We start from the raw sequence: 16,618 nt of genomic DNA on the forward strand, positions 1-16,618 counted from the left end.
GCAGCCCACATGGCTGGCATGCTGTACACAGACATTGATTGCAGTAGGCTTCTGTATTTAGCTCCTGGTTACTGCTTTTAAAGTTCTACAATAATATTTTCAACTTGAGATACCAAACACACCAATATTAAAGTTATGTAGGTATCTAGATGTACAGTGTCAGTTTCAGTGGGGCTGAAATGCCAAAACCAATACAAATGTACCTGGCATTATCCAAATACAGACTTAAACAGCTGTTCTTAGACACTGGAGATTGACTACTTTTGCATTAAACTTCCTTGCCATTAAATAAAAGCCATTTCAGAAAAAAAGCCCTAGCTTTTTGATAATTCTCATGGTTGTTAGCACATCTACACTTATCTGTCCTCAATCAAACTTTGTTATGTATCTGCCTATCTTTAAGCAATTAATAATTAATTGAAAACAGTGGGAGTTGGGAGAACTTGGCATATGAGAGAATCAAACCTTTTATGTGTAAAAATTTCCTACCACTTGCCAATAGAAATTAACAATTACAAAAGCTTCAATGATTTGCAGAACCACTCAGGTGCATAAATCATTATGTTAACTCATCATCTGTCTGAAATGTTTTGCCCACACATATGTGAAGATTTATGTTTGGCATGAAACACAGAAGTCATTAAAGATCAAAAGCAAGTCAGTGCATAATGTTTTACCAGAATTTGGTTAGACAGACTGCATGGTAGAAAACTGCACTCTTTTCTGTGCTTGCTATATATGTGAATGCTTTTTATTAACTGTTACAATCTGTGGGCTTTCCCCCTCTCCCCCCCTCCAAAGTTCTAAGGAAGTAAAAGCTATGAGAGATCATAGGTTTACATTCTTTCTTTGAAAGAAAGTCTCTAGATCATGTCTGATTAGAGCATCAAAAAAATTAATATAAGCCACCACAACAACAGCATCTGGCTCATCAGAGATAGAAATTTGGGATTTACAACAGCAGTCTCACCTGGCTGTAATATATCAGATTCAGGAAATTCATCGAAATTGGAAGTATCATCAATACTTTTGATTTCTATAGGGATTGCAGCTGGTCTTTCCCTGCAAATAGAAACAAGTGCCAGAAGAGTGAATAGTAGGAAGAGATACATTAAAATCCAGTTTTAACTTAGCTTTTTACAGTAACAATATGCCTTTAAAACACAAAGGTTCCATTGAGTCCATCAGTGATGTATCTGACTTTCCTGTTTGCTGACACCATGGGGAGATTTACTGGTTTCCTATCTGGCATTAGTATCTTCTTGACAAACACAATTTTCCCATTAATCAAAACAGCATTCCACACTTATCTGCCATATCGCTATTGCTATGATCTTAGTTGTCACCAACTTCATTTCATAAACCCAGCTGAGCAGGACTTCACTTGCATTTGGAGCCCAGATGTGTTACAATTCCAGTGCTCAGAAGCAGCCTGGACCTCATCCAAATACCTGCCAACTGTAGTTCCTATTTCTGACACTCAGTCACCAGTATCTTTCATCCAAAATGGGTTGGCTCTGACATGTTACTGCTTTATTAGCTTAACAATTAATTAGGGAGCCCTTTAAGAAGTCTTAAAGTGGCTTTCGAAATTGTTTAAGTGGCGTGTCCCACAAAAGCATTCAAACTGGAACACAGCACTGTGGGGAAGTCATTAATTTACACCTGTAAATTAATTTAAACTTATTACAGTTGTAATTATTACAATTACTATTAAATACCCTCCTGAGTGGAACAGGGAAACCATTTCACCAGGTTGCCAAATGTGGCATGAACAGATATGTTACTGCTCTTGCTGCTTATTAATACCTCCCACGCTGAGGAGAGGAATTAAATGAGGCTTTCTGCACCAGAGGAAATGAGAAGTACAAGAGCTGTACAACCACATGGCCTCAGTATGTATTTTCATGTGGAAAATTCAGTATTACTGAGGAAAAAAAAAAAAAAAGACTACATCAGACCTTATGGAAGCTGAACAATAGCCATTATTTCAACTGAAAGGATCTGTGGGGTCACCGAATTCTGCTCTAAAGCTGTTATCACTTTGAGTATGTGCAGCTGTAGCTCAGAATCTGCAGGCGCGAGCTCAGGCTGGAACTGGCACAGCTGCCTCGGCCATACCCTTTACCCAGGCTTGGCCCAGCAGAATTTGGCCACAGAGGCGAGTCAGTGCCTCTGCCCAGTGCTCTGTAGACATACCGGTTCCTTCAGGTGTAGCATCTGCAGCATGCAATAAAGACATGCCCTGTATTTTCCTCTCACTTGCTGCCTCTTGCCTCTTCATTCATCTATTTCCCCTGTATTTCTGGAATAGAGTTTGCTTTTCTTGTGTTCCTATTACAAAAAGTTAATTATAGCGATAGCTGCAGAGCCCATTACTACTGGAAGAGGAGGTCTGTGCTGACATCAGAGCATACATCAGGAATAACACAGCCACCTGTCGTGGTTTAAACCCAGTCAGCCACACAGTTTCTACTCCCCCCCCCGCCCCTTTCTTTCCTTCCTTCCCCCCCCCACCTCCCCGCTCCCGGAGGGATGGGGAGGAGAACTGAAAGAATGTAACTCCCATGGGTTGAAGATAAGAACAGTCCAGTAACTAATATATATAATATATAAAACAAATCACTGCTGCTACCAGCAATGATAATAATGATAAGGGAAATAACAAGGGAAGAGAATATGATACCACCCGCCGAAACAAGCCCGACCCAGAAGAGAGCGAGTGCCCTTCCGGGTCACTCCCAGTTACCTCCCCGGGCATGATGTGCTGTGGTATGTAATACCTCTTTGGCTAGCTTGGGTCAGGTGTCCTGTCTCTGCTTCCTCCCAGCCTCCCCTCCTCCCTGGCAGAGCATGAGACTCACAAAGTCCTTGGTCAGAGTAAATATTACTTAGCAACAACTGAAAACATCAGTGTTATCAGCACTGTTCCCAGGCTGAAAGTCAAAAACACAATGCTGCACCAGCTACTAAGAAGAGAAAAATTGCCTGCTACTGCTAAACCCAGGACACCACCCTACCACAGTTTCTTTCCATCCTGGGCACTCTTGGGCAATCTGAGGCATCTCAAGACATTTAAGTTCTGACTAGATCTGTGAATGTCAGCAAGGCCTGAAAATCTTTGTTGTCACCCACCTACTGCCAGTAGCTGCCTTTCAAAATGAAAGATAAATTGGAAATAATTATCCTTGACATTATAGTACATGAAATTCTTGCTTTCATGGCTTTTATTCTCTCTATAAAATGTGTGTATGTATCTATGCATACCTGATGTGTCCCCAGTCCACACCCTCAAAAAATGGGTGACTTTTTATTTCTTCTACTCCGTTACTACCAATTCTATTTTCTGAGTCAATACAAAACCTGAAAAAGTGGAAAAAATAAAGGGAAAGTTACAATCAATGCAAACAGAAGCAGCAGCAAATAAAAGTGCTGTGGCACCCTGTATTAGGAATACGAGGAAGTCATTTCCAATTGTTCCATCACTTGGGGTAATGTAAAAGCAGCCTGTTGCATCTAGGAGAAGCAAAATACTGTTAAGAGTCCCAAAACAAAAAGCTATGATGACAACATCCTACACTGCTGCATCCACATCTTCAAGGTTTGTGAGAAGTTGCAGCAGATCTAGCCCTGTAAAGTCAGTTTGGAATGGAGGCTAAGTCCCTACCACTCAAAACTCCTCTGCATGTTCTCAACTATTTAAAATCCACATTTCCAAGTCAAACTAACAGGAACAGATACATTCAGTGAAATAGGACCACTCTCTGATGTCACATTTTGGAACTACAATGAGTCAGACACATTCAAAGCATGCCGTGTCCCTATTCTCCCTATCATCTCCTTAGACAACCAGGTGCTGGTGGTACAAAGACCCAAGGCCTATTTGTGATATGGCCCAGCTGTATAACCTTATCTCAGACACTACAAGACACTGTCAATTTATGAGAAGCAACTGTGAGAAAGTCCATAGAGTCAAGTAAGAAGAAACAGGTGAAAATGGAGATAGAGATAGGACTGTTCCCTGCTTAGGTAGGCAGGAGAAAAAACACCAACAGCAGAAAGTATAAAATCCTGAAATAAAATAATAGGGAGGTGAAAGCTCTCTGACAGCAACTCAGTGACATCAGGGATTTGTTCCAGTGACTAGCAGAGGCTGACACTTCTTCCCTGGACTGATGCCTGCCTGCACCAATGCCTAAGCTGGCTGGAAAAGATTCTCATCAGAAGTAGCTCGTAAAGGAGACGATGAGCCTACCAATGCTTAGCCTAAGAGTTATTAAATCCTAGCTATCTTTTGTGTGTTAGCAAAGCTAAAACTGCTTTATATTTTTACACTGTCCTTGCAGTCTCTTTAAGTACAACCAAAGATGTCACCAATGCCACAAAGAGGGAGGCTTACAATAACAGGAAAAAACGCCCATGTCAAACAAAAAGCTTGGTCTTGCCAAGTGTGGAGTCACCTAATGACCTCCTGGAAATCAGGAGTACTTGGTAGCATGGGGATGTGGGCCTCCTGTTGCTCTAAAACTCAACTGGCCTTTGTTAAATGAAATCCTGTTTGCCTATATGAGCAAAGCCTCTGGTGGTTGATTTAGTTATCCTGAATTCAGTTTCTCCACATGATCACATCATTCACATTCACAAGGCACTTTTCACATGAGCACACTGCAATACAAAAAAAGGCACCATCTCACTAGTTAGGGAAATATTCGGCAGGTGATTTAGTAACATAGCAAGTTAGGCTGTAACTGTCTCCAATTATAGTCTGTAATGAATGTTCTTCTACTTGTAGTCAAGTGTCACTTGGAAAAAACACTGCTTACATTTCTACTGTACCCCAGCCATCTGGTTGATGCCAAGTACTAATAATAGACCCCAAACCTTGTAAAACAGTTAGCCAGACCAGACTGCAGGACTTGTCAGGCTTTGTCTGAACTTAAGCTTATTTTAGATCGGTTTTATCTCTATCCATAAAAATAAAGAAACTTCAGCTTTGTCTGCAACTTCCTTTAAGTTGAAATATATGTTGTCTGAACTTGTCCAAGCTGTAATGGATAAACTACCCAATGGCCAGCTGTTTGTTGCCTAACCTGCTGGTTTGACCTCATTTTAGTAAATGGCCTATAACAAAAGCTGGCTTACCCTAATTTAAGCCCTTCCATGTATGGAGAAAAACTAACAAATTCAAATAGTCATTGTATAAGTAAGTTCATGAGCAAGACGTTAACAAATATACTGCCTGAAATATCTAAAAATGCTCCAAACACAGCCAAGACTGAGGAGGAAGAAATTCTCAGCAGCAACACTATACTCTTTCCAGCAAAGATGGGATGCTGACAACACACAGGACACGTAATTGGAACACTAGAGACATAGATACGAACCCATAATAAATCCATTACACACAAACATTAATGAGGATTAGAAATAATAATTTGAATTGTTAGTATCACTGTAACTGGATTAAGGGTAATTATTTGTTGTATTTGCTACATTTGTATGCTACTGGAGCACTGCTTGGACTAATAATAATTCTAGCTCTTGGCTCTGCCTATGAAGCATATTCCCCTTTTTGCTTGTAACAAAATTGTGTAAGTGTGTAATATTTTGGGGGGAGGAGGGGGGAAGGTAGGAATCAAAGTCAAAAACCACCCTCCACACCCCCCGCCAAAAAGCACTCTAAGGACAAGAAAGCATTGTGACCTTGACACCAAAACCCGTTGCAAAAACTTCAATGCAAACTGAATGGATTCAAAACTGTCATTTTGGAAAAACTGAGTATAGCCAAAACATCCAAAGATTTCTGTTCAGTCCATTAAATTGTGGTGAGTGGTTATTTTCTAGCTCCCTCTGAGAAGACAAAAATTGTGTTAATCACCTTCTTTTCAGTCTGCTCTGTTTCCCCTCATACTGTGGTACAAATCAAGATCATTACAGCTTATTCCTCTAACTTAAACAAATGGCAAAGGGAAAAAAGATGATGGATGGTGATACAGAAGAAACCCACTTTCCCTCTAATCTAGTTTCCTTCATGCAGAATGGAAAATTAACCTAATGGAAGATGACCATGTCTGGGTAAGTGGCCAGAAGTGGGCTTTTGTTACTGACCTTAGAATTAAATCCTTTGCTTTTTCTGAAATGGGCACCTCTGGAGGAAATACCAATGTTTCTTTCCAGTTCATAACTTTCCTGTAAGTCTCTTGTGGCGTTTCTGAGCAGAAAGGTGGATACCCTGTACAGACAAATGGAAATATTAACAAGCTTTTTCCCAGAAGAGGAAAGTGACCTGGGCCTCTGCTTTTGCCACTAGGGTTCCCAAATCTAACTGGTAGCACCAGCCGAAAGTTCTCTCTTTTGTAATGCAGCATTAAAGGCTATTTTATTACTTCCAATAATGAGATTGAACTGCAAACACATGTAAGAGTGAACTCACTGAAACAGCCGAGGCATCACCTCTTGTTGTCTTTTTGGAAAGGAGGAAGGACTTAAAGGTTTTCTGGAAGCTGAATTTGGGGCTTACTTCAGGTAGAACAATGAAATTCTGGAAACTCTACTATGCAGGGGATCAGACTCAGTGAATTAATGAACCCTCTGCCTCTGAACCTTTTGAATAATTCTCAAGTTGGGGTCTTTCACATACCTATTAGCATTTCATACATAATCACTCCCAAAGACCACCAGTCACACAGCTTGTTGTACCCAGTTTGCATAAATACTTCTGGTGCAATATAGTCTGGGGTTCCAACAGTAGAATATGCCTGGAAAGAAAGAATAAACTCTTTAGAAGATAAAGACTATGTTTTCTCACTTTGCAAACCCTTTTCCTGGGGATATACATATAGGAGCATGTTATTTGGATGGACAAGAATTCCTAACTTGAGAATTCATACTATCTAAAATCCTAAGAACATTATTCTTTTACATGAGTAACCACAGAGAACCTTGAAAGTAAATGGAAATCATCCTCCTAAAAGTGATGAAGTAATGTAATATTCCCACTGCAATATCAGTGGGTCATCTTAGCTGAAGATTCAGGTATCCACCAAAATACACAAGAAGTTCTATAGTTGTTGGCTTTAAAGAGGAAAGAAAAGAAAAAGAAAAGAAGGAATAACCAGTGGTAGATTCCCATGTGTGACACTGGTGATAAATAGCTGTTGGATGTACTACCTTGTCTTTATTGCAGAATTAATTTATGCTATTTCTGGGCCCAGGCTCCATCCTTTTAACCTTTTAAAAGCCTGTATGATTCTGGCTAACAACTAGACCTTGAGCTATTTGGGAATTTTTCTCCACCAATGGAAATTTTTGCACAGGATGGTGAGGTAAGGAAAAAAAAAAACCAAACAAAAAAGGTTTTACTTTCATTTTCTGAGAAGAAACAAAACATTTTATTAAACAGAGCCGAGATGTTCAGTTTTGCACCAATGGAAAGCCAAGAATATGGCTCCTTTTAAAACACTGTTTATAAAAGTTGTCATATTGCCCTTTTATTCTTTCTGTTGGGCTGCCTCGTGATTAACCTAGCTTCATCAGAAAGTTCTACCACATCAGTCATAACTGACATGTAGATGTAGTCTTTTCAGGGATTAACTCCAAGCAGGAGTAAGGGCTTGAAATACAGTCCCTATGAGGCAGCGTGATTGCAATTTAATCACGCTATGTCTCATAAGGCAAGGAAAAACAACCAAAAGCTTCTTGGGAATCCTGCAGCAAGTCACTTTTAAACCAGAGGGTACAAAGTAAAAGGTTCCAAAATTTGAAAACTGCGGGTTCTGCAACTGCTATTTGGTGAAAATCACAAGCAGGGCTGAAATTCTGAAGTCCCACGGCTGACAGATACTTACTTTTGATTCAGTTAATACAACTGCTCCCTTTTATTACTTGACCACTCTTTATTATAAATGCAGGCTGCAGCCCTCTACTGCCAATACTCTCCACTGCCTTTGAATCACATTCCCATTCAGCACAAGGACAAACAAATTTTCCCCATGATTCTCTGAAGAAGAACCACACAGCTCTGCATCTTCTTGCAACACTGAACTGCAGGAGCTCATACACAGTGTCAGTACCACATCAGTCTAGGAGACAAACTCAAAATCCAGCTTTTCTAAGTGGTTACTGACACCTGAGGTTAGTTAGTTCAGATGTTTATAAGGGAAACAAAAGCACAGAGAAGAGCAGGGTCTTGCTAATCACAGATCTGAAATCAGATGAAGCAACCCTGATCCTAGAGCTATTCCACAACTGGAATCACTAGACCATCTTCTTTTGAGTTATTTTCAATTTTGGGAGCTTGAAGAGAACAACATCTGTAACAGATGAGGGCCTTTCAGTTTTTAAAGAAACAGTAGCATTAATGCAGAGCTCTTATTTAACATTTTCTGTAAACAGTTTAAAAGGAAAAAAAAATACATAATTTTAGTAACTCACCAGCTGTCGCCTGTTCTTCTTCCATGTTTCTGCTTTTCTCTTTGAGTTCATGTTCTGAAATGCTAATTTATAAAGTAGTTATTAGGTAATAAATGCATTTGTGAGAATTAAAAGAAAATATACAACCATTCTGATTTCAAAGAATGACTATTTTGTATCTTTAGAATGCTTTAGTCTAGAAACAAATACTGTTGTAACTGGAGATGGGAAAATAGTAACAACTACTGTCCAATTTGCAGCTGAAACTCATCTAAGTAGGATACAGTAGTAATTCTAAATTAGAACTTGCTGAAAGTTTTACACATTGATCTGGGATAAGCAGCACTTATTGTTGCAGCTGGCAATACATATTCAGATGCAGGCAATGGTATTTTTAAGCAACAAGTGAAGAATTCAGGAACTGCAGAGGAGTTTTGCATTTATAGAATAACACACTAATGTGGCTGTGCCACCAAGTCATGCTGATGAACAACTTTACTATTAGAGAAAGCTTAATGAGAGTGTCGCTGACTTCAGTAAGCTGGCACAGGAAACCCATGTCCCTTCCGAAATAGCACTTCTCCGAGTTCCTAACACTATTCTGAAAAATACATTAAAATACAGACACATTACCTGTATTTGTATCTGTGTATGGATGTGCAAAAATACATCAACACTGCAGAAATTATGATTTTTCCTGTGAAATGCTTCCCTGTCCGAGGGAACATGCATTTCCAGTTTTTCAATTAAATACAATCAGCCTGAGCAATCTTTCTTATCCCAGTAGACAGAAGTTAGAATGTGGCATAGCCACAGCTCAGAACTATTTAAATGTTTAACTAGGACACTGTCTACTTACAGAAGTCACTTGGCGGGTTGTGTGTGAGGTTCCTGTAGAACTCTGTTCTGTGAGCTTTTTTTAAACCTGTGCATAGTCCAAAATCAGACAGTTTTACATGTCCCTAAAACAAGAAAAAGAAATAGATAGATAGATCAGAGAAGATGAAAACATAGTTTAGAAAGGTAGTGCTTGAAAGTTTTAATAACTGCATATGCCTTCTCAGGCCATGATGGACTTGCACAGGACTATCTAACCCAGGACAACCAGGCAAATAATGACTGAATCTTGGTGTATTTGAGAGTGTGTTTCCTCTCAAACAGCTTATTGCCCCCTGGGAACAGTTGTAACTACAATGCTGCAAGAGCTGAGAGAAGCTAGTTTGCCTGATTTTGTTTTGAGCTGGATACCACTGAGACTGCAAAAGCCTTCAGGACAAAATTCCTTTGTTTTGCTTTGATGGCAACCTGGCTTTAATCAGATTTCCAGACATCAGTGCTAGATAGTCTACAGACTTGTATATGATGCTTACTAGATGCATTTAATGGCTTGCTATAGTTAGGCTAACAGACAGACTTGCCTTCACTGGCAAGTAGGTAATAAAACAAGTAAGGTAACTGTAGGAATTGAACTGGTTATCTAACATTGTCTGAATGTTTCATGCTTTCATTCATCTTGAAGTAACCGAGGTTATTAGTTTTTAATGTGTATGACTATAGAATCAGATTTGTTTAGGCTGGAAAAGATCTTTAGTATCGATTACAACTGTTAACCTAGCACTGCCAAGCCCACTGCTAAACCATGTCCCTATGAATATGGGCATCTGAGCATCTTAAGTGGGTCTAGTCTTGCCTTACAAGGGTTAGAAAGCTTTTCAATTAAAGCCAAGGGCGGTTTTACTTCAAGTATACAAGTGTTCTACAAGGAAAAGACAGAGACCACTTTCTGCCTTTACTCCAGCTAGTTTAAATCACTGGTGTGGCACTACTGGTTCCCACTGATTAGCACGGCTATAAATGGCATTATCTGTTTAAAGCATAGGCAGTTTATATGCACATTACATGCCTTAGCATCCAGCAGGAGGTTATCTGGTTTAATATCTCTGTGGATGAATCCCAGCTGGTGAATAGCATCTATGGCCAACACAGTTTCGGAAATGTAAAACTGTGTCTCCTCTTCTGATAAGGTGTCTTTCTTCATTAGTAAGGTCATCATGTCACCTAATCAAAGAGATGAAAATTCAGCTTAGAAATCAGAACATTTTAATCACAAGACTAATTCCAAATGAAACCCCAGTAGAATCCAAATTTAACCTTGCAACTGGCCTTATAGCTACTAATTATAAAGCTATTACTGCAAGGACCTACAAACCCAACATACTTTTTTAGTAAACTGAATGTAAACCTGTTGAAAATCCTAAATAGGAATAGCCCAGGATGTGAATTTTAACACATAATGGATATTTTGTGCAAATAAACTGTTTAAACAAGAGTTTTTATTGTTGTTTTTACTGTTACTAGCTCCAGCAGTAAAAAGCAGAACATTGGATTAGAATAATTATTTAATCCAAGTCTACTTTAACACCACTTTATAACTTTCTTCCTTCCCCTAAAACTCAGGCATGGTCACATTACTGGGACTTGATTTAAAACAGCATTAAAATTTTTATCACCACAAATTTTACAGCATGTTTGTTTCTAACATTTTACAAAGCTGACAACAAGAGCTAAGGAAAAAGTACTCGTAATCACCTAATGCCCCAACATGCAGCTTACCTCCAGGCAAGAACTCCATGATCAGGTAAAGATTTCTTTTATCCTGAAAGCTGTAAAACATTTTCACCACCCAGGCTCCATCTGCTTCAACCAAAATATCTCTTTCTGCTCGGATATGGGCCACCTAAAATTTAAAAGAAAAAAAAATATTATTAAAGGACAATTTAAATATTTCAAAGAGAAACACTATATTATTGCCTAGTCTTACAATATATTGCCATGATCTTTACGAAAGAAACTATTTTTCATGCTCTCTTCATAGTTTCATACTAGATCCTACAAAGTCCTCCCAAAATACCCACCAGGAACCCACAGAAGTCAACTCAATGTTGAAAAAGACCTGTTCACTCAACTTTGCAGAAGCAGTCTCTAGAAACACAAAACATAGCTTGTTAAGCTGGTTTTGTTTGCTTGGAAAGAACTGACAAAGGTGGTGGAAAAGTGCAATTCCCATTTTTTACTATACCTAAAATGAAACGGAAACATTAAATAGAAGTCACAAAGCTGACCCTCAGAGCTTTTTAAGTGTCCTGGGTTCAGCAGTAGCAGTCATTTTTCCCCTTCTTGGTAGCTGGTGCAGTGCTGTGTTTTGACTTTCGGCCTGGGAACAGAGCTGATAACAATGATGTTTTGGTTTGGCCAAGGACTTTGTGAGCCTCATGCTCTGCCAGGGAGGAGGGGAAGCCAGGAGGAAGCAGAGACAGGACACCTGACCCAAGCTAGCCAAAGAGGTATTCCATACCACAGCACGTCATGCCCAGGATGTAACTGAGAGTTACCTGGAAGAGCTAGTGGACTGCAGGGTTGGACTAGGTATTGGTCAGTGCTTGGTCAGGCTGGGGGGGTGAGTTATCGGTTGGCTGGTGGTGAGGTGTTGTATTCTCTTCCCTTGCTATTTCCTTTATCATTATTACTATTGGTGGTAGCAGTAGTGATTTGTGTTATACCTTAGGTACTAAACTGTTCTTATCTCAACCCGTGGGAGTTGCATTCTTTTCAGTTCTCCTCTCTGTCTCTCCGGGCATAGGGGGAGGGCAAGAAGGGGGGGAGTGAGTGAACGAGCTGTCTGGTTGGGTTTAAACCACGACAATAAGGTACATGTAGATGCAAGCTTAGACAAAAATTCCATTTGCAAATACTGATAAAGTTATTAGAAAAGGCCAGAGCTGGTCTTAAAGAATTCAAGAACCAAGAGGTAAATGGTAAATACATTATGATTACTATCACAAGTTACCAGATTTCTCATACACATATACAAAGAAACAAATTGCTAATAGCAACTTCTATGCTGCCATTACTGCTAATAGCAACTTCTATGCTATATCTCAGTTTAAACTTGGCAAGACAAGCATTGGGAATTCTCCTCTACGAAGAGTGACAGTGTCTAATTATTTCCTGCAAAACCCAATTCCTTCATTGCTGTGAAGAAAGAAATGCCTGACTTACAGTGAACTACTGTCTAGTTCCCAAATTACCATTGTACAAGCTGATGATGGTGCATGTACCCCTTCCAGATGATACACAGGGACTGCTCCTATGCACATGCTCCTTTTGCATAGCAAACCTTATTTAAACTGCATGGCATGTGCCTTGGCCAAGTGGGAAAAGGGCTGGGATGAGTTTCAGCCCACAGATGACGGCAGGTAGCAATGAGCTCAGTGGCAAGTGCTGAAGCAGTGCAAAAATGGTAAAAGTCTTGGGCTATGTAAGCAGGGGCAAAGTGAAGAAAAGATGGAGCCATTCCTCCAAGTGAGGTGTGTGAAGCTGGTCCAGAACTGATATAGCTACCACTGCTGCTGATGGGCAAGGGAGGTTCAGAATATATGACGTTACTCAGGCTATTCCAGCCCCAGCTGAAGCCTTGGGGGAAAAGAACCCCAAACACAGAGGGCTGTTACTCCATGAATTCACTGGGAACTACTAATAGAGATTGGAGGAGGATGGTGTGTTTCACTAGAATGTACCCTCATACTTCAGGAAAATGAAAGACATGCATGGGAAAATACTTCTTAACAGCTCTAAGATTTTCATTATTCACACCCCAGAAAACACCTTCTGTAGAGAAAATACGTACTACTATTCCAGCTTCAAGGGCTGTCTTCTGCATCTCTTTCCCAATTCTACTGGCCAGGAGCATCTTTACATGTACGTGTTCTTTCCACAGGGTTTCACAGAGCACTGGGTTCTCTCTCTGTAGTAGGCACTCCAACTTTGATTTATCTAGCTCTATTCTCATCAGAAAATATTTCTTTCCACCCTCCACTCCTCAATGTGGCTATAAAATACAATATTAAAACCTTGCTTAAAAACCAGCCAGGATATCTCCCAATGCTATCAGGCTTGAAAAAAAGTTAATAATAATAATAAAAAAAATCTTAATCTTCTTGCATTTGTGTCTTGTGTTGCTTTCTGCTGAACAAATCAGGCAATGAAAATTATACCAGAGAAACACTCTTCAGGGAAGATTTCCATCACAAATGAAATGGAGAGTCAGAGCTCAGCCTCCTTGTCACATCAGGTTACAAAACCAGGACAGGGCTTTGACCAGAGGGCCACACACATCCTGGCTGCTGTGCAGAACATGCTGCTCCTCTAGTCCCCTACATTCAGCACATGGGCATGAGGAGACAAAACGTCTGTGCCAGGAAAAAAAAAAAAAAAAAAAAAGAAGTACCACTGCTGGGAAATGTAATACAAGAGCAAATGATGAGCAAGGTTTGGACTTGGGTTTAATAAGGAAAAAACCTCTCTTATCTGCCCTTATGCTTGAGACATCTGCTCTTGATTTGCTTGCTTTGAGGTGCCGAAGTACTTGCCGTGTCCTACCAGGAATTTGGAGTGTATTAACTAAAAAGTAAAAGCAAAAACCAAACCAAACTAACAAAACCAAAGCAAAACAACACAAGACCCAGCTAAAAAGGAAAACAAAGCCACTGAACAGTGGGATATCTGTTGGTATCTAACCATCAAAAGAAAATGTCAAATACTCTCGGTTTACACTTTGGCACAATATTACTTTTCAAGAAGCATTTTCCTTGAACTGCAGTTTTACATATTACTATAAGGTCTGTGCTGATAAAGGGAGGAAAAGCAAAACCAAAACCCAACCCAACTTTGTTTCTATTCAAAACAGACTGCAAATAAAACGTATTTAAAAATGTTGTTACATGACCTTATTTCCTAACTTCTGCTTATTCTTTTGTACTGTGCTAGCAGCTCCATAGATGCTTTGGGCTGCTATACCGTTATTGGGGCTTTCAAAGTGGAAAATATGACCAAATAGGATCTGCACAAAGAACTTCAGCGATCTTCTAGAGAGCATAAGTTTGAACTCAAAGGGACTTATACAACACAAACCTGCTCTTTCTCCAGCATATCTGCTTTTCTTAGTATCTTCATTGCATAAATATGACCTGTATCCTTCTTCTGAACGAGGCGCACCTATAATGAGAAATACAACCCAATCAATCGTTTATACATCAGAACTTAGACCTCAGCATGGAATCTACTGGAAAGCTCAAAGTTGCTGAGCATGGAAAAGTTCTTTTGTTAAACATTTAAAAACACATGGAAAAAAGGAATATTTCTACACCACATATACTACTGATGAACAGACAGTTTGAAGTAGCTATTGTTTTAGGAAAACTTAGCAAGCACCATAAATTCCAGGCAGCTGTGAGATTGTGCATACTAAAACTCAGAAGCAGATATAATGTGATGGTAAACATTATTCCTGCCTTGTGTCACAAGAGGAGCTGTGCAACAGCAAATCACAGAATAGAATCATAGGGGTCCACATGGGCAACATCAGTTTGGGAAGTTGTGGGAAACCTCCCAGGGCTTTCCAGGGGCCTTGAGAAATGCAAGTAATTCATTACTTATCACACTTGCACAATTATTCAAATAGCTGTTCTTCTGCAATAAAACTCCCCAAGTGGAACGTTTTATTCTGTAATTAAAATGTTTCATTTTAATGTTCAATATAATTATGTCACGTTCAAGCAAAAATGCCACAAACCTCCCCAAATGCTCCTCTTCCTATAACTTTCAAAGACTCAAAGTCATCCAAGCCAAGTCTGGTCCTCTTCAGTCGCAGAAATTCTGTTTCTTTGCGAGCATGTTGTGACCTACGCAGTTTTTTCTAAGGGGACACACGGACAGAAGTTTGTAAGTCATTTAACAGTAGAAAATCCAGATATAGACTTTCCCTTCCTGTGAAATATTTCTCTGTAATCCTAATGGAAAAGAGAAATGCAAAAAGGAGAAGCCTTTTTGAATCTACTCAGCTCTCATGAGACCTCACTTGGAGTATTGTGTGCAGTTCTGGTGTCCTCAACATAAAAAGGACATGGAACTGTTGGAACAAGTCCAGAGAAGGGCCACGAAGATCATCAGGGGACTGGAGCACCTCCCATATGAAGACAGGCTAAGAAACTTGGGGCTGTTTAGCCTGGAGACGAGAAGGCTGCGTGGAGACCTCATAGCAGCCTTCCAGTATCTGAAGGGGGCCTATAGGGATGCTGGGGAGAGACTCTTCATTAGGGACTGTAGTGACAGGACAAGGGGTAATGGGTTAAAACTTAAACAGAGGAAGTTTAGACTGGATACAAGGAAGAAGTTCTTTACTATAAGGGTGGTGAGCCACTGGAATGGGTTGTCCAGGGAAGTTGTAAATGCTCCATCCCTGGCGGTGCTCAAGGCCAGGTTGGACAGAGCCTTGGGTGACATGGTTTAGTGTGAGGTGTCCCTGCCCATGGCAGGGGGGTTGGAACTAGATGATCTTAAGGTCCTTTCCAACCCTAACGATTCTATGATTCTATGATTCTAATTTCTACGAGTATGACCCACAAGCAGGGTTTTCAATACAGAGGCCCAGGTTCACTTTTCTGGGGAGGTCATTTTATTATTTTTAATACTTAGATGTAAATAAATGGTAATTAAAAATAATGAAGAAAAAAAAAAATCACACTGGTTCAAACAAAGTCCAAAGGCCAAAGTCGCTGCCTGAGACAGGGACTCTCGGTTTTGGGCATCTGAAGGATCAATAAAAGCTGAAACGTGCCCCCCACCGAAAAGAATGGGTGCAAAAAAGGCAGTAAGAAGCCTGACAGGCAGTAGAGATGCAACTTACACTCTCTGTAGCAAAATCCATTTGGTTTATGGCAGGCAAACACTTGCATTTGAAAGAAAAACCTGTCCAATCCTGCCATATATTTTGTTCTATAAAAATGTCAATGAGATTCAGCCTGAGAGGAGACAAACACCAATCAATGCTCCCAAAGATGCAGGGAGAATCTCAGACCCTTAACGAGATCCATCAATCAGGCACCTACCTGCCACATTTTGTACTAGGGTGACAGCACCATTTAAAACCACAAGATGGCAATACACACTCACGCTCGCCTTTCCCTCTTCCTAGAAGTTAGGGCAGCCACACCTCAGAAATAACCGAGGCACTGTTCCTACTTATTTCCCTGACAACCCTTGAAGGCAGTACAGACACCCATGATTTGATGGGCCTCAGAAAAGCAACTGACTGACCAAAGTTCTGAGAGATGCCAACCGAACACAGATTCCCTCCTTATCTGTATCT

At 40.1% G+C, this 16,618-nt stretch overlaps 1 protein-coding gene across 1 annotated transcript in view; it reads right to left on the reverse strand.

Moving 5' to 3' along the window:
• The window catches only part of STK38L (serine/threonine kinase 38 like), a 48,141-nt gene that overhangs the window by 867 nt on the left and 30,656 nt on the right, over positions 1-16,618 (reverse strand). Inside the window, exons 4-13 of the mRNA XM_057427801.1 lie at positions 15,044-15,166; positions 14,383-14,466; positions 11,026-11,149; positions 10,316-10,470; positions 9,272-9,374; positions 8,434-8,495; positions 6,641-6,758; positions 6,109-6,232; positions 3,268-3,363; positions 971-1,062 (exon numbers count right to left, since the gene is read on the reverse strand). Of these exons, the coding sequence (XP_057283784.1) occupies positions 971-1,062; positions 3,268-3,363; positions 6,109-6,232; positions 6,641-6,758; positions 8,434-8,495; positions 9,272-9,374; positions 10,316-10,470; positions 11,026-11,149; positions 14,383-14,466; positions 15,044-15,166 (1,081 nt within the window). The remainder of the gene's footprint in view (positions 1-970; positions 1,063-3,267; positions 3,364-6,108; positions 6,233-6,640; positions 6,759-8,433; positions 8,496-9,271; positions 9,375-10,315; positions 10,471-11,025; positions 11,150-14,382; positions 14,467-15,043; positions 15,167-16,618) is intronic.

This window comes from Pezoporus wallicus, unplaced genomic scaffold, assembly GCF_028554395.1.
Source record: "Pezoporus wallicus isolate ANWC-B61680 ecotype Strahan unplaced genomic scaffold, APGP_CSIRO_Pwel_v1 scaffold_3294, whole genome shotgun sequence".
NCBI lineage: Eukaryota > Metazoa > Chordata > Aves > Psittaciformes > Psittacidae > Pezoporus > Pezoporus wallicus.